The sequence below is a fragment of the Xiphophorus couchianus genome, chromosome 14, assembly GCF_001444195.1.
Source record: "Xiphophorus couchianus chromosome 14, X_couchianus-1.0, whole genome shotgun sequence".
In the NCBI taxonomy this organism is placed as follows: domain Eukaryota; kingdom Metazoa; phylum Chordata; class Actinopteri; order Cyprinodontiformes; family Poeciliidae; genus Xiphophorus; species Xiphophorus couchianus.
In genome coordinates, this window is record NC_040241.1 from 7,931,781 (window position 1) to 7,950,573 (window position 18,793).

An 18,793-nucleotide genomic window follows, 5' to 3' on the forward strand; every position below is an offset into this window, starting at 1 on the left:
TCTGCTTATGACAAAGTGCACTGTGACATATCCATGCTTCAAAAATAGGGTGAGGGCTCTTTATCCTTACAGCTGACAGTTTACCTATATATCTCATATTACTATAGCAATTTGAGCTGGCTTTAAAAGACCGTTATGTGTACTGTCTTCTTTTCACAAAATATGATCTGTAACTAGATGTGCCAGTGATTCTATAAACAGCAGCACTTCATCAATTATACTGCACCTGCACTGCTCCTCTCTAAAGTAACATAATGTCCTCCTTTGTCACTGTATGGTGTGTGTATTTATAATTGACTGTGTTTCTTCTTGCGTCAAGTCGGTGTGTGTTTTTGTGTATATGTGTATTTTCCTATATATGTGTGTTTTAGCATTTCTCACCTTGTATGGCCCATTTTTACAATGTTTTGAGTACGATAGAAGTGTTGTTTTTGGTTTAATGGTTGGGTTTAGTGTAAGGGGCTGGGTTAGGCTATAGAAGTGAATGAAAACTGAATGGAAGTCAATGTGAAGATAGAAAGACGTAATCATGTGTGGATAGATGAATGTGTGTGTGTGGGAGAGAAACGACAAAAAAAAAAAAAAGAGAGAGAGAGATAGTGTGAAGATAATTGCATCTGGTTCCAGTAATGTGCAGCTTGCAGTGTTGGACTCTGTCCTCTGTGCACTGAAACATCAAAGTTGCAACATATTTAATTTGGCTTACTCAAGACTGCACTCTAAACCTTCAGTCTAATCTCATTTTTAGAGGTTTAATGACATAAAAGCAATTGTAAATACTTTTTTGATTACTTTTACAAGGGATATACAGAAAGGTTTACAAACCCCGGGCTTCTAAAAAAAATTACATAATTGAAAGGCTATTTCATTTTAGTAAGTCAATAAAAAAGTGCAACCATTAATTTTGATGATAATGGCTTACAGGCAAGGAAAACCAGAAATTCAGTTTCTTAGTAATAAGGTACACTCAGCATTAGCAGATCAATAAAAAATGTTCAATAAACCTATTTTGTGGCTTACACAATCACAGAGTGCTTTACCCAGACTTATTATTAGAAGGTTTTGTGAAAGAAAAAGCATGTTAGAAGCAGCAGAGCTAGTAATAACCATGAGAGGACAAATACATGCAGGACATTTGGATACACCTAACATATCCCTTCTGTTGATGCATTTCTGAACAAAAGGCAATATCGGAGGTGTTTTCCCGCGACTAACATCTTATGACTCTGGGTGTACTCTTCTGAAAGTTTATCTTTATTTGATGCTTCTGTGCTATTGCTTCCATAGCCTGCTTAAGCCCCCATAAAGTTAAATATTTGTGATTTTTTTTTTTTTACATTAATGTATTTTAGCAGTATACAGATAAGAACTGATTTGACTTGATTGATAAAATATTCATTTAACTTTGATGTTGAAGGTTCTAGAGGACCACATAAAATCTTATGGCGGGCCAGATTTGGTCCCCGGGCCTTGAGTTTGACACATGTGATCTAAAACATGCTCGTCGTTCATGTACTGTTTCTAAGACACATGCTTTTAGTTCTTGCCCTGCTGTATGTGAATACTCTAAACATCATAGTGTCATATTATTACAACGATGTAGATAACCTCCCCTTATTTTCACAGAGTGTTTCCTAAATTTGATTCATCTTAAAGTTTAAAAATCACATATTCATATTTACATGTAAATAAAACCCTCAAATTGATCTTAAATTTAAATTATGCCTTTCAGCAACCTTTGAACTTAGAAGTATCCATCTGTCTTTTGCTGCTCTTGCCATCTTGTTGGACATATTGTGGCCTATAGGTGGTGCTGTATCCTTGAAGTTCATCCATATGTCCTGACATGGATTTCCTGCTCTGGCAGAGAGCATTAATTTGAGAGTCGCCTGTGCATCGTTCATCCTGTTTGGAAGAAGAGCGCTGGAGTCAGCACATAGGCTTAGGGACGTGACCACGCGGTGCCACCTGTGACCTTTGAACTGGAAATGAGTGGCAGGGTTAGAGGAAGCGATGACGGGGAGGACAACCAGAAGATATCCATGAAATCAGTGGAACAAGACGGGCAGAGGGGGCCGCAGGTCAAAATGGTTTCTACAGGACTAAGCGCTTTTCTTCACTATAGGAAGCAAAACCTTTGGCTCATGTTTTCTGTTTGGTTTTTTTTTTTGTTTTTTTGGTATATTTGTAAATGTTTATATTGATGCTTTTTGCTACAAAAATCAGAACACCATTTAAGATGTTTACCAACAGTGGCATAAGAAACGCTTAGTGACCAGAGTTTCAGTAAAGTTTAATTTTGGAATTATTAAACCATCTAAATCAACTGAATGTTATTAAAGGAATGGACTGCATTGATACTGTGTCCAGATAAAACCCCAGAAATCTAATAAGAACGTGACCTTCTTAGTGACCACCTTTTATTATAACGGTACGATCTCACATTTCAAAAATAAGACATTCCCAGCCTTTATTTTAAGTATATTTTAAAGAAACAAAATTACCCCATATGAACTATGAAAGCGTCATACAAAAATATCAGCTATAGGTCAAGAAATAACCGTGTTTTCAACACAATCAATGTAATTTATCATGAATGTTATCTAAACATGGCACAGATATTTTTAATATTTTACCTCAGTTTATTATTTCATCAGGTATCAAAAATCACAGTCAGCTGAACATTAAGTATATTACATTTTACATATAGTAAAACTTTTTTTAAGCGATCATGCTGTTTTTAGAAGCCGTAGAGGTCCTGGTGCATAACTTAAGGTTCAAGATGGCAGGATATTGTCCTTCAGGATTTTCTAAAGAGCAGAATTCAAAATTTCATCAGTTATGGAAAGTTTTCCAGCCTCTGATGAAGCAGGCCAACACCAGACCATTAAAACTTCAATTTCTTTAGAATAGAGCACGGTGTGTTATATTGCTTTTAGAGGTCGTTTAGGCTATTTCATGTTGTCAGACAGGTTCTATTAAATTATTTACTGAATCTGTGCCTTGAACAGATTGTAGTTATCCAGGTTACATTTTCTAGAATCAGAAATGTGTTTGATGAAGAAAAATCTAAACCAGAATACATCTGCATGAGGGCAAATAATTTTTAAAGCGCCGTTGACGTTGTGGGAAATTGCAGATGTTTTTGCAGCTGAATGGGAAAGCGAATTAGCCCTGAGAGGAAAACATGGCTTCTCTAAGTTGAGAGCTTATAATCAGTCAGATATTGTTTGTCCGTTTGTGTCTCTGTTGGTCCAGTTTGTCTTTGTTTTCTTTTTGTTTTGTTTAGTCTTCACTGCCCTGCAGTCTGTAGTTTATTTGTTCGTCCTCCACTCTGCGGTATCTTCTCCATCCACCATCTCTTGTATTTGTCTTCCATCATGGGATGTTCGAGGTCATTGAATCCAAACTTGGCTGTGGTGACCTGACAAGTCTGATTTTTTCTTCTCCCCCTCATATTAGCTGCTTTTGTTTTGGGCTTTGGTGTGTGTGACAGACGTGTTCCAGGCTTATTCTCACGCACGCACACACAAACACAAGCTTCAAGATAGCTAGTTAAAAAAAAAAACTAGCAAAAAAAAGACACTTCATAAATGTTATTTCATTTATCTATTACTTACCTTCATAATTTCACTCTTAAGTAATGTAAGTGATGATTATGTGCTGGCTTCCCCTGTTTTTTTATGAATTTATAAGGAACAGATTAATCAATTTGGACTTTGATACTTTGATTGCTGCTTGGGTTTCTTTTTTATTATTATTTAGAAGTGCATCTATTACAGATTTAGTGTAATTTAAACCATATTTTACTTGGTTTGAATCACGGAGTTCCACTGGCTTTTGTTCTTGGCCCAGTTTCATTTGTTCTTCCTTTGCACCGTCTTTTAACATAAAGTAGTCACATATTCTAGTACTACTATCCTGGTGATAGTGAGTTTTATTTCTCATTTTGAAACGTCAGTATATTTCAATCCAATACACATTTACAGTAGTGTAATTTTAAAGTATGTTTCAGTTGCTCTGAATATTTCATGGAGTTCCACTGGGTTTGTTCTTGGCCCAGTTTCATTTGTTCTTCCTTTGCACCGTCTTTTAACATAAAGTATAGTCCTATGCTGCTGTCTTGATGATATTGAGTTTTATTTTGCAAGTTGTTGAGAATAAATAATTCTGTGTTTCCCTCTATCTCTTTTAGCTATTTGCATGCTCATATATACATACATGCATTCACATAGATCACATGCGCTAAAGCTAAAGGAAATGACATGTTAGGAAACACCCTCAAAAGTAAGGTTAAGGAATATGACACAATAGGAACGCCCTCTTTAGGGTGTAGCTTAGATAGAGGCTAACAAATAGAATTACAAACTATTGTTTGATGCCATTTTGTTCTGCTAGCCCTTAAGGATAGCATGAGCTATAGACCAGCTGTATTTTGGTTAATAAATGGAATTTATGAATTCAACTCACTGACTCTTCTTCATCCTCATACATCAATAACCTAGCATGGAGAAAGGATAATTCTCCACAAAATATACAGATTTTAATATTTGAAAAGATTATTTTTAGTCCTGCTGAAGCTAAAACTGAAGTATTTGGCCATAATTACACTTTTTAAGAAATGGAGGAAAACAGTGGAAACTAGTAAGCCTGAGAACACCACGGCATCATGTTATGGTTTGCTTTGTTTTTTTTGCTTCTTGATGGTTCTGTGCAATCCACAAATTATGTGGTATCATAATTAGAGACAATCATGTGGAAATATTAAAACCACATCTTAAGTTATCAGGTGGGAATTTTACATTTGGACACACTTGATGTTGTCATCCAAACATAAAATTATCCTAATCATTTTTTCATTTAGTTGCAAAGGCAGCTGTCCTACATTGGACAGAACTTAAAAGGTTTGTGTGTGTGTGTGAACCAGATTTTTATATACTTGTGGGAACCTGTTTCTGTCTGCAAAGTGTGGGTGTGGGGACATTTTCTTGGTCCCCATGAAGGGAAATGCTGTTTTTGAATTAGGGGCTAGGTATGTTGTGGTTAGGGTTAGGATTAGGGGTAGGCTGTAGAAAATGAATGGAAGTCATGACTGTGTGTGTGTGTGTGCATGCATTATGGCCTACAAAACTGACTCAGCCGGTCAGAAATTCCACAATTTAAAGAAAGTAATAAAGAAAAATCATCTATCATTATTCTGGCATTTAACAATTAGAAGTGACTTTTGTAATTCTGATCAAAAACAACAGGAATAAAAAAAAAACATACGTCTACTTCATGCTGTGCTATGTATAACTTGTTTCTGATCATGTTGTTTTGTCTCTTTAAACATCATGAAAGCCTTGATCATGATCTCACATATCCAACGTCATAGAGGTGGTTTAATTCCAGCTCAATTAGAGGAGATCCAGGTCAGATCGGGGCTCAGAGAAGCTTTTGACGCCCACTAACATATCCTACGACTTGATCATCTCTCACTTGAGCAGGTTTCCTCACAGCCTTTTTCTTTCTTTCAGCTATGCTCTCCCCTGTCCTTTTTATAGACCTTTTATCCTGTCGTTTTAATCCTTTGCTTGCTCCCTCCCGCTTGCCTCCCTCTTCTTTTTCTGTCTTTCTCCCCCCTAACTTCTTCTGTGTCCTTACCTTCCTATTGGTTCTTATGAATTAGTCTTGATACTTCTTAAAATCTGTATTTCTCAATCCAACATGTTATCATTTCACCCGTCCTGACCTAGCAATACCTTACTGACTCTACATGTTCTTCAAAGTAAAATCCGTCTCTGTCTCTCTAGCCCTTGAATAATAGTAGGGCTGTATAATTATATCGATTCTACGATATTTATCGATTTTTTTCCACCCTCAGAAGGTATCGATTTTTCATCTGCGCGTATCGATACGTTAAACCATAGGGGTCCGTAGGCTTATACCGTTGTTTTAACATGTCTGGTTTATGACGACGTAGCAGCAAGACTCCGCCTTCCCCTGTCTCACTTTCATCTTGTGCTTAAAGTGCACATTATAAACTACACACCAGTTTTTTAATTGTGTTAATAGGCCAAGTAAAACCGGAGATATGCTAAAATAAGTAAACCATATTTTTCCGAATGTCAGAGAAATGTCAAAAAACGGCTTTTCCGGTTATGTGAAAGGGAATGAGTTTCCAAACGTAAAAAACGAAACGCAATATTAGATTCCTTTGTTTTTGGAAATCTCAAATCTTCAATAAATAACGATGGGTTGTATTTTGTTGCTAAGAAACAAAGTAAAGTTGCGCAAGTAACCGTGAAAGAGAAGCGGAACACAGTAGCGATGTGAACAGAACAGCGGCAAAAGCAGTGAGATTGCGAAATTAATGCAAAGTTTGGATATTGGAGCGACTAGTGGCATCCACTTCGTAATTTGTTTTTAGCTTAGTGGTTTCTGTTTTGTATATAAAGGATTACCTGAAGAATGAACACGCAGGATGCAGTGGCTCTCTGTTTTGAGCCGGAAGACAAAGAGGGGAAACCCGCAGCAGGAATCTGAGGATTCCCGTGATGACGATGGCGGATCAATCATTCTTATTAGTAACTGACAAAGAGTATCAGAGACTGAGAGTACAATGAGATCCTGGCAGTCTGAGATGCAGCTACTCAGAGATCCAAGCAGGGGAATGGCGGCGCTGTGCAGCTGCAAGGAGTCGATCACTATGGGGTGAGGCAGAGCCACTCCCCCAGCAGCTAGTAGTAAACAGCTTACAGCCATAGCTAACTCCAGGAGCCAAGGTAGAAAAGCCTTTTCCTTAGAGTCCAAAAGACTTTTTTTACTCCAAAACGCAGCCACTCCCAAAGAAAAACATAAGTGCAATCATTTGCATATTGAGAGTCTACAGAGGCTGATAATCTCCCCACTCAGCTCCCGGATCACTGTTGAAACTTTGAGTTTTATGTCAAATCCACATGAATTAAATGACAGAAACTAATTTTCTCACTCCATCTTTGTTTCATTTTGTCCAGCTGTAGACTGTTAGACTCTGTCCAATCAGAGTCAGGTATTGTGTAGTTGGTGCTTTTAATCAATTTTCAGTTAATTAAATCCAAGTCTATGGAACACAAAATGTCACTAAAATCACTCAGTCCTTCTAAAATCTTTCAGAAAATCATAAAAGTGTACTGAATTGTACTGAATTGCATTGTTTGCCAAATATCGTGATACTTATCATATTGTGATCAGAATATCATATATCGTATTGTGAGATTATTGTATTGCTACAGAGAAGTTTAACCTTTGGAATATTTTCTCAAAGTTACAATATTTAGGCTGGTCATACCCAATGACTTCTGACCTTCAAGAGCAATGTGTGTGATCTGTGACTATGTTGGCTAAATATATGTTAACTATATTTGTAAAAACCAAACAAAAAAGGGTTCTTGCTTTGCCATGCTAACCCAGTGTTGTGTATCGTCTTGTCTTGGGAAGCATTTTACCGTTCTTCTTATTACCTCCTTCTCTTCATTGGTAGCTGATGCTTTTTTTCCATTTCCTCTTTAGTTATCCCTTTAATATTTTCTCACCATACTCCTGTTTCCTACTTTCTGTTCCATCTCCTTTTTTTCCCTTTTCAGTACCCGTGTTTGCTAATTTTGATTCTCTTTTCCATTTTCCTCCAAACTTGTCTTTCTGTCTGTGTTTGCTCAGATCCATGTGTTTCTTTAAAGACCCCTCCTCATAAAGTGGCAATAACATCCCTTTATTGCCTCTTTAAATCCCTCCTCTTTATTACGTTCATGGTTTCTGCTGATAATTTCACCCGGTTATCTTTCCCACTGTCTATAAACTTCACTGCGTTTCCATCTATCCAGTTTCTTCTGCCCTTTTCCCCCGTCTCTCCTCCCTCCTCCCTCCTCTCTTGTGTTTATGTTGTAAGAAGTCGAGTCGGCGGCACCGCTTCTCCTCCTCCTCCTCCTTTTCTCTTAATCTAACACACTGCTCAGCCCTCTCCAGTCAGTCTCGTTCAGCTCAGATGAAGCTGAGATGAATTTGTTTTGCTGAACAAAGTCTGGATAACCAAGGCTCTGCAAACTAAAGGCAACAAAAGTTTGGGGATTTTAACTGAGAAAAGCCCTCCTACAGGTACAGTTGGTGTGTGTGTGTGTGTGTGTGTGTGTGTGTGTGTGTGTGTGTGTGTGTGTGTGTGTGTGTGTGTGTGTGTGTGTGTGTCTGTGTGGATACTGTGTGATTTTCATGTTGACAATCTTTGGATATCTATCGTTAGTTGATTTGTTTGCCTTTTAGGCCTCATAAATCACTGATAATTGCATGATAGTTAGAAAGTTTTTCCAAATTAGCTCAAAATATAAAACTCTGAGTTTTATATTTTATTAATATAAACTCAGATTTTATATTTTACTCTATTTTCTCCAAATAGACCTGAACATAGCAGAATTTGTTGTGTTATTATGTGTTTACTAATAGTTTAGTTTATGTGAAACATAAATTTACTGTCTTTACTCCCCGAGTTGTAGCAAATTCTGCTACAACAAAATTAGCTAACTAGCAGAATTTGGACTATATCTGAAAATATAGTCCAAATTATAAACTTAACCCAACCCAAGTGTTTGCCTATGATCACCAATTGAGGTTTTCTCATAAAAATTTGATTATTGAAATAAAAATGAGTGCGTTAATGTAGAACCTTTCCAACCTTCCTGTCTGAAAAAAGACAAATAGGTAAATCTTTGAGGGGTTACCATTAGACGAGTTTCAGGGAAAGCTCAGATGGTTTGAACTCTGTCTGATATCAATTGCCAAGCAACAAAAATGTTGCCTTTGTTCTAATCTGGAAAAACAAGCAACATATTGACTTCTTCACAAAGGGGGGCAGATTATTTGCTGAGAAAGTGCAGGAGCTCTAATGAACTTAAAGCACAATCTTTTGTCAGATGAGATGAAAATTATTCAGGTTGGGTTCAGGATTACATCAGAGTATGAAATGTAACAGTTAAAGCACAGCGGCGGAGGTGTGATGAGATGGAGCAGTGGGGAGTGTTTGGGTTCTTGGATTTGGTAATAATTCACAATTTTGGAATATTGTTCAGTCTCAGTGCGTAGATATTTATCTATTTGGCTCATGATGGACTGGCGACCTGACCAGAGTGTGCCCTGCATCTTGCTCAAGAAGAGGCACCATGTGTACACAAGCGCGATTAACAGCGCTAAGACCCGCCTTCTGGTTCTGATTGGTTGTTTTTAGTTAGCACTGGAAGAAGGCAGAAGAGCTCGATTTTTGTCAATTATCTGTCTCACACTACACTATTATGAGATATTGACAGATTTCACAAATATCCAAAAAATATTTTTATAAAACAGCATTTGATATTACCAAGAAGGAACACCAATATCTATTTCAGTGTCACAGCTTTATCGACATGTTTGGTGTTTTCTACAAAGTGTGAAGCTGTTAATGCTCCTCTAGTTGTGCAAGTCTGGGATCATGTTTCACGCCTTGACAGTTGTGGGACTGTTTTAATTTTAGTGTAGACGTCAAAATTGAATCTATGTGTTTGTGCGGTAAACATGAAATTTTAGTCAAACGTGACACGACAGCTGCTGTGTCAACGAGTGACCTGTTAAGGCGCAAGTCTTTGGCTCTGCCAAGTACCTATTAGTAAATCCTACTTGTGTGCGTGTGTGACTGTATGTAAGCCACTCCCAGTCAGAGCACGTTTACATACTAATGTGTGTAAAGCTGTGTTTTGAGACACATCTTAATGAAAACCAGCCACCGTGTCCTATTAATTCTCGGGAACACAATGTGAAGCCGAATAATGAGAAGATAATGAGACGTCATTAGATCTGAGGAAACTCTGTTCTTACACGTTCGTTATGTAAATCCTCAAACAGGACAGAACACACTGAAGGATGTGTTTGTGTTTCCTTGATAGAAAATTAAAAGCTTTTGTCAAACTGTATCAGCAAAAAGACTGAAATGAAGAAATTAAAATCTGCTTGATGTCACAGTGTGTTTTGTTCCTCTGTTGATGTGGGTGAAATCTTGAACGGATTATTAAATGACGAGCCTCTGATCACATCAACACACCCCTGATGAAAGAGATGCAGAAAACCTAAAGGATTGTTAAGATAAGATCTGAGTTTTTAGTTTCCATTTATTATTCTTTTGAATTAATGTGAGTTACAAAAACACTTAATTTCCCTTTGGAATCAATAAAGTATTTTTGAATTTGAACTTCTATCCTAATTTTTAACTGTGTGTGTTCAGTCTGAAGGCTTTGTGTAATATTAGATCATTGTCTTATCTGTCTTATTATATCCTCAAGAGCTTTAACTATTTCAAAGTGCTCTTGCTCTTTTAGATTGCCAGTTTGCAGGAACGTGTTAGGCAGAGAAGTGCGTCATCAGCATATTGGTGAATACTGACCGGCGAAATAAAATATTAGCTGTAAAATTGAAGCAAAGGCAGAGTGCTTATTTCTGAAACAAGTGTAAATATATTTTTACAGGAAATAAAAATGTAAACAATTCTCAAATGAAAAAAGTTGTAAAGTGCCACAAATATAAACCCCTATCCTCATCTACATTCTGCCTTCTCCAGGTACCAAAGCTTTCAAATTTTAAAATTTCTGGTCCTAAATATCAAGATTTACTTACTTTAGTGTTTAGAGTTAGTTATCTCTCTCATCACTTCTTTTTAAAAGGTTGTTCATTTTTCTAATCATTATTTTACCAAGTTTCTCTATGGAGGATGGAGATTTAGCAAATATTAATCTCAAAAACAAAAGAACTGGTTCTCTCAGGACATTCAACACTTCGTCTTTTTTTTAAACACTCACCTGGATCGGGTCATTTCACATCACTGAAACGGAAATGAATGCAGCGCAAAATAAATTACCTCGAGCTAACGAGGCTAACATGGGTTGGCATTCGGTCTCATTTGGCTTTGTGGTCAACTGGTGAGGTCACAACGAAAGGCCGCGGCCAGTGAGGAACATCACAAAACGAAGACAGAGAGAAACATGGAGGGGAGACGTCAACATGTTTGATCCCGCATGTGGAGGAGAGGAGTGAGAAACACCTGCTAGCTGTTAGAGAGTGTTTCTGTAGCTCCGTCGCCTCATCATGAGGCAGGCATAGCAACAAGCTGGTCTTTGTATGCATATACATTATTTTGTTTTTTTTTTTGCTGCTTTTATAAATAGCCATATTTCATTATAAACCTAGAAAATCAGTGTGATACAGCAGGTGTTTCTCTGCAGTGATTATTCATTCTGTCAGTACAAATGTTTTGCAGATTTAAACGACTCTTTGAACATGCTTTTGATGCAAATTAGCAAAAAAAAAACAGTTCTCTTAATTAGTCCAAAGATGTAAAAAAAGAAAGAAAAGTAAAGAATATCTGATGTTCTTATCCTGCTCCAGACTGTTTTTGGTTCACATGTGGAAAAATATCTTGCTAGCCTGGCACAAAATACTCCATTGCTCCGTCTTCCTGTGTGGGTTGGCTGTCATGTGGCGTGAATTGTCTTGTTTCCTACTTCCTGCTATTGACAGCAGCCCATAACTAGACAGGGTGTAAGGAAAGGTCGGGAAGAATGGAAACTCAAATCTACAAATGGAATCAGTGCAGTAAGAAATGCTAAGTAGTGTTTCGTTTATTATGGGGTCATAACGTATTATCACTCTGTTTTGCTGATATGTTGTCATCATGAAGACACACAAAGCATAACTGGGCAACTGCAGACCTGGGATGGGATATTATTTTCCTTTCCAGTAAAAAAAAGAAAATGAGAAACTACGTAATGACTTTTAGTGACGTTACAAAACATTATGCATTTTCTTTTACTAAACTTCTATAAAACCAGATGTTTGCATCTTTTTGTTCATATCACTGTGATGAATAAAAAGCAAGTTGAATGGTGAATCGAAGTTCTTAACACATCAACCCTACTTATCAGTCAAGTTTATTTCAATAGCAAATTTCACCAACAATGTAATTCAGAGGGCTACATCATAAAAACACCAAAAATCAACTATTGAAACATTAGATTTTTTGTTACATCAAAATAGACATAGATGTAGCCACATGTGAAGCACTTTATATTTCTATATTTTTTATAAATCTTAAATATCTTGCATTTCTGCTTTAAACATAATATACTGTTGTATGTGTTTTCATAAACGCACACACATACAGTACATGCGTATTCGGTAATGAACCAAGGTGGAGATCTGAGTTACTCCATAAAATATCACAAATTAAACCCAACATCTTAGCCAGCTAAACATACATGCTATTTCTGCAGCTTCTAATGGCAACAGTTGCCCCAAACTTCTCTTCCAGGTTATGTAATGCGACAAATAAAGAATGGAATGCATAAACGAATCCATTCGCATGCTTCAAATGTTTCAGTAATGTTGGTTAGAGTCTGCAAAAGACAAAAACATTTTGAAGCTGTAGCAGAGGCTACGACTTTACAATGCCCCGACTGAACCATTTATAAACAAAAAGAATGCGCCGTGACATTGATTTAGCTCTTCCCATCTGAAAGGTTTGAGTTTTAGCTTTAAAGTATTTGTTTGTTTTGCACCAAAACTCTGAACGTTTTAGTAAACACGGTGTTCCTGATACAGATGTCTTATTTACATTTTGCACGAAATTCCTCCTTTACTCCTGAGAGCTCAGCCGTTGGAGGAAGGAATCCCTTTTTGCCTGCTGTCACACTGCAGACGGATTTGCATTTTTGTCTGACAGGGTTTGAAAAGTCGGGAGGCAGACATTTCATGAGTTAGTCTGGCTCTGGTTGACCTTCATCTCACCAATCTGTCCTCCCAACACTTTACATTCACCCTGCTCTTTTCAAGATCACCTTCTCTGATTCACAAGATTCTTTTTAAGCGACATGATTCCAGTTTAAAGCGCCAGTAATCCAGATAAGACATGCCAGATCAGACTAAATGTTTGCCCCTTTATTGTTTTTATTTGCTACATTCCAGAACAACGAGTCTCTCTTACAAATGAACAAGTTTGCCAACACGACTTTGGTACTTTGGGTCAAACATTTTAGGTTTCCTCCCGCAAACTTCTCACAGTATATACATGTATAGCTTGCTGAAATTTTGAACCAATCCAAATCATTGATTTTGTACTGCTTAATCCCAATTGTCTCCTATTTTATGCTATACATATGGTCGTTTTTTATCCGATACACCTATTTCCATCAAAACTTTAACTTTTGAGATGTTGCATCAACATTTCCGCATAATATTTTACTCCTCGTCTATTTTGTGAGGCGCACCGGTCCCTCTGAATGTAACAAACTGTCTAACATTTTAATTTAACTCTCACTAGACCTCTGGACATTTCTCCTAAATACCTGACTGTATTTTTAAAACTGAAGTTTGGCTTTTTATGTTGCATAATGGCTTTTTTTCCCCCCCTTTCAGTCAGCTTCCTCACAATGCATCTTTACTTTTGTTTTGAGGTTGACTCAAATATTTCACTCCTAAAAACACACATCCTCATGCATCTTTGGGACACAAAACTTGTCTTATTTCCTGAACGCTATCCGACGGTGTGTAAAACAGCCCATACTGAAGGTAAACACATTTAGATATAAATTGCTATGAAACTGGGCTGCCACTATTAAAGTCCTACTTTCCTTTTTATTTAGAGTGAAACTTCTGTCAAAGTGCTGCCACATTTTTATACTTTCATTCCACCGAGCACATGAATATTTAAGCGAGACTTGATTGTGTTTTGTGTGCCCGTAAGTCCACCCAGTAATGTGAATGTATACAGAAGATGTTTGATGGTACTGCATGCTTTACACAATGCATTTTACGAGTTTATGTTAACGGTTTAAAGTCGGACGCTGTTTGACCGCCATGTACGGATTTTATATACAGTTTATTTTTACCTCTGCAGCTGAGGGACAGACGGCTGATCTGAGTCAAATGCTCCATAAGCTCGATGAGAGGCGGCGGGAGCCACAAAGTCACATTTACAAGCTCTACTGACAGAGAAAAGGGAAATTATTTGAGCTCGACACTTTCCACTCTGATGATTAATGTTCTTTGAATTCTGTTTACAGAGAAATCATAATCCATTTTATTTATGGTTTTGGTTATGTGTGTTTTTTATTTCTGTTTATTGGTTTTGATGTGTTTTATGTTTGGATATTTAAAATGGGTTTCGGTTCCAGTGTTAAATGTTCTTTACTAAATTGAAGTTTGCTGGTCTTTGAGAGGGAAAACTTGCATTATTATGCCGTTATCAATATATTCTATGAAAATTATCTCAACTATCTTGTTATTTATCATAATATTTAGCTTGTCAACTGTAGTTGGTGTTTCTTTAATTTTGATGCATGACCGTCCAAAGAGTCGACTTTGTGTTTCTTGCATGCAAGGAAAAAGTGTCGTCGTCTTCTTTCAGCCAGCCTAGTAACAGGTGGGGGAGGGGAAAATCTGTGTTACTCTGTGCTGCCTGAGAAAGTGGATTTCTGACTCTCGTCACTCTGGCTTCTCAATAAAAGGACTTTTAAACCATTTGGGAAAAGTTGGCTAATCGTAAATCTTGATATGACAACCTTTAAAAAAAAACAGTTACTGGTAGAAATATTATCACAACTTTCTGAAGACTTTCCTGCCTGTGTTTACATTTAGTCTGTTTTCTGAAAACAGAAATTTGACAGACATTGATGCTCCGTTCTAAAATGTATTACCAGTGTGTTGGCCGAAGCTTTGTCTAATGAGAGAAATAAAACCAAAGACCTCAAGGTCAACAGACAATGAGTATCAAAATGGTATTTTGCAAAGAATGGCTCAGATAAAAATAAACCAGTGAATAATACCTGCAAACACAATTAGCAGGGCAATAACTCTATATTTTGCACCAGAATAGAAGCGCTTGACTTGAAGTTGGTCAATAGAAAACTCTTACTTTTTGTGCTGTGGACGTTTTGAGGCATCAAACAAAGTGTTTGATGGTTGTTTGATCATCTTCTCTGAAGAATTTGATGAACTCTGATTTGTTTCATCGAACTTTTCAGGATAGAAGAGAGACCTGTCCCTGTGATTAATGACACACATGTCTAATTTTTGCAGAGATTTTAGACCTTGACTCTTTTCTGCTTGCAGGGGGACCACACCTGGGCGACCATGTTGGGACAGAGTGTGCGTCTGCAGCCGGTTCCCATCCAGAGCCTGTCAGAGCTGGAGCGCGCCCGGCTGCAGGTAGTGGCGCTGTACCACCTGGAGGAGAGAGACCTGGACTGTAAGATCAACATTCCCAAAGGTAGGAGGAGGACAGTGGAGTAGCTTCTTGAGCATTCGACCTTTAGCTTGAAACTGATGAAAAAGTACTGGTTATAAATCAAATAATCTGGCAGTGGAACTGGAACTTTGTTGTCACTAACAAGCTCCCATATATTTTAGAAAATCTACCTGTCAGTTAGGTTTTGTCTTATTTCAATCGTATTAAGATATTTTCACTAGAAACTAGTCCAAATGCACTTGGTAACATTTTGTGTTTTTGCAGTGTGGGCTGAATCACTTTCTTCTTGAGAACAGGGGCTTTTTTTTGCTTGACCCCAGATTTCCATCATCATCATCATCATCATCGTCATCCTTTGGGATAAATTCCCAGAACGAAATAGAGAAAACAAGATTCGGATTTTTCCCGTAAATATCCCATCCTGTTCTTATCGTCTTCGTCTCGTGAGATCAGTGAATCGTTGCAACATATTATCCTTAGTAAAACCTTAATAATCAGCTGAAATATTAAAGGCGGCAGCTTCTTTACATGATCCTTTTTTAAGATCCTGCCAGGAAGAAGAAGAAGAAGCCAGTATATTACTGCTTTGTTAGATAACACCGTGACCAAAGCCTCAAGATTAACCTTTTCGTGACCCTCTTATTTCATTATCTCTGCCCCGATGAACAGAAGCTGAAACCAATCAGACGTTAAACCGTCATATGATCGATTCATTACTCCAGAGGTTTTCTTCCCGTCTCGTGACTGTTTGAGATACCTGGGGGGGGGGGGGGGGGGGGAAGCAAACATTCCTCAATCCAAAGGTGCTTGACTTTGTGGCTACTGACGCATTACGAACATCGCACTAGGAATCTCTGAAGCGCTTTCAGAAGGAAAGTTGAGCCTTCATCCTGGCTCAGATGTTTATTTGCGCGGCATTCCTCCGGTTGATGCTCCCCGCTTTGAAATATTGTTTTCATGGAACCTCTTGATCCGCCTGAACTCCAAAGAGCTGAATCCACGTGGTAATAGGAAATAGTTGCTCCAATGCGCCGCAACCATTTTTTTTTTTCGTTTTTTTTTTTCCCCGCACACACACCTCACAGACCCAGACGTTTTCTCCCAGGTTTTATTGAGACCTGAGGGGTGCAGACAGGGGTTTTCTTTTGGGTTTTTTTGCTGCTGTGGCCATTAAGCTACTTTTCTCAGAGTCCCAACTTTTTCTCAAATAACTAACCAGCTCAACTTTGACCATGTTTCTATTTGAGGCTCGATATACGTCTTCTTCTTTTTTTCAGCTCTATTATGCTTTTTTCTTCACAGTTTGTGGGATTCGTTCACAAGGAGAAACTTTAGCGGCCACCCAACTTCGCAAAACTTGCCCCGTGTTTGCGTCTTTAAATTCCCCCTCAGGGAAACTAAATCCCAGTGAGTTTCGTTGACTTCATCCTGTGGAAAGAACTGGAATAAAAAACTAATTTAAAAAAATGTTGTCAACCTGCAAACTAAAATCTGAAGGGTGTGGTGTTTATTTGTGCTCATGCCACTTCCTCCTGTACTTTGACTGTGCCTTTCTAATACATGAATGTGCCTTAATTTGAAATTTTTAATTTAAAAATGTATTTCACACATTACAGGTTTCCCAGCATTCTATGTTTTGCGTACAGCTAAAGGGAGCTTAATAAAAATGTTTAAAAAACATGCTGCACTTTTCAGATTTTTACTCATTAATCCCAATACAATTAAAGTTTGTGTTTGTGACAGCAAAAACATTTTTTTAAAGTAGTTAATACTTTAAATACTTTTGCCTGGAACAACAGCAGAACATCCACACTGTTTATTTGAAATTGATTAAATGATTTTGATCATTTAATCAGTTTGTGATTAAATGATAATCTTAAATTGTGATTTAATCGTAAATGTTATCCATTCAGCCTGTCCAGTTTCATTTTCCATATGGATTTGTTTTTGTTTTTTGCTGCATTTAAAACAGTGATAGTAAAAAAAATAATTGCATAATACGTGAAAATCGTAAGATTTGTGTCACATTTTCCCTCTTGAATTTGGACCAGCATGGTTGGCCATAATTAATGAAGTAATCAGTCTTATATTAATAAGGGAGTTCATAGGGAAAATGTGTAGGTGCATATGTCATTTTATATAACCATAGATGACAGAAAATTCAGTCTGTAAGTATTTTAGGCTTGGAAGAAGTTTTTAGCATTTTATTATTCTGAGAAATCTGTGAACATTCAAACGAAAATGTGTCCAAGCTTTAAGAGCTATAAGAGGATTTCCCTAAAAGGACCCAGAACTTTCCTCTGGATATTTTTCCAGCACCTCATCGAGTCCAAAACAAATCTCTATTCTGAGCCTACGAGCAAACAGCATCCTAAAACATCATCGTCTGTGAGGCTAATTGAGGCTAAACTGTCCAAAAATCAAAATGCACTCTACATAGTTTCCCGTTTTTAGATGCAGCCCTTTGGTCCTCATAGATGTCCAGACTTGCTAAGTGATGAAATTCATAAATCAAGGTTTAAAAAAATTAAAAATCCCATAATAATAATTTTTAAAAATCACAGATTTTGCTCCTGCTCACATTTTCTGGTCAGTGTCTTTCCAGAATGCTCTGCGATTTTTATTTACAGATTTCATATTTTCCAGTCCCAGATTTTGTTGTTTCCAGCGGTTTTTCTAACATCTTGAACATTTGAGTGCCAAACATTTACTTGTTTGTGCTTCTCTATATTATTGCAGAATGCTGAAGTTAGCTTCTGATTTGACGGCGTGATAAAGGACCATTTCACAGTTTTCACTCATTTTCTTGGAAATCTAAACGTAACTGAGTTTTCTTCATTGTATTTTATTTTTTAATAGAATTCATAATTGCTTGACAAAGGGTGAAAATCACTCAAAAGACCCTGTCTATATTTTTCTGTTTTTGAAAGAGTCTATACTGTCTTTGGTTTGTAACCAAAATGATTAATGAACTAGACAAAAATGCAAAATGTCCAAATAGATGAACATAATTTTTTTATTATTTCTTTATTTTCCATCCATCCATCCATCCATTTTCTGTGCACCCTTGTCCCTAATGGGGTCGGGAGGGTTGCTGGTGCCTATCTCCAGCTACGTTCCGGGCGAGAGGCGGGGTACACCCTGGACAGGTCGCCAGTCTGTCGCAGGGCAACACAGAGACATACAGGACAAACAACCATGCACACACACACTCACACCTAGGGAGAATTTAGAGAGACCAATTAACCTAACAGTCATGTTTTTGGACTATGGGAGGAAGCCGGAGTACCCGGAGAGAACCCACGCATGCACAGGGAGAACATGCAAACTCCATGCAGAAAGACCCCGGCCGGGAATCGAACCCAGGACCTTCTTGCTGCAAGGCAACAGTGCTACCAACTGCGCCACTGTGCAGCCTTCTTTATTTTCCTCTGATGTTATTTCTTTCTTCGATAATAGAACAAAGAATAAATTTGATCTTGAAGTTAAAAACTAAAAACAAAAATTTTCAGCAACAAAAAC

At 37.5% G+C, this 18,793-nt stretch overlaps 1 protein-coding gene across 3 annotated transcripts in view; it reads left to right on the forward strand.

Annotated features, from left to right (window-relative positions):
• Positions 1–18,793, forward strand: part of arhgap36 (Rho GTPase activating protein 36) — a 68,987-nt gene that overhangs the window by 23,777 nt on the left and 26,417 nt on the right. For 2 of the 3 annotated variants that reach the window (XM_028038974.1, XM_028038977.1), the window contains exon 2: positions 15,136–15,292. In XM_028038974.1, the coding sequence (XP_027894775.1) occupies positions 15,136–15,292 (157 nt within the window). Of the gene's footprint in view, positions 1–7,965; positions 8,113–15,135; positions 15,293–18,793 lie in introns of those variants that run through there. The other variant, XM_028038975.1, reaches the window with a different exon arrangement.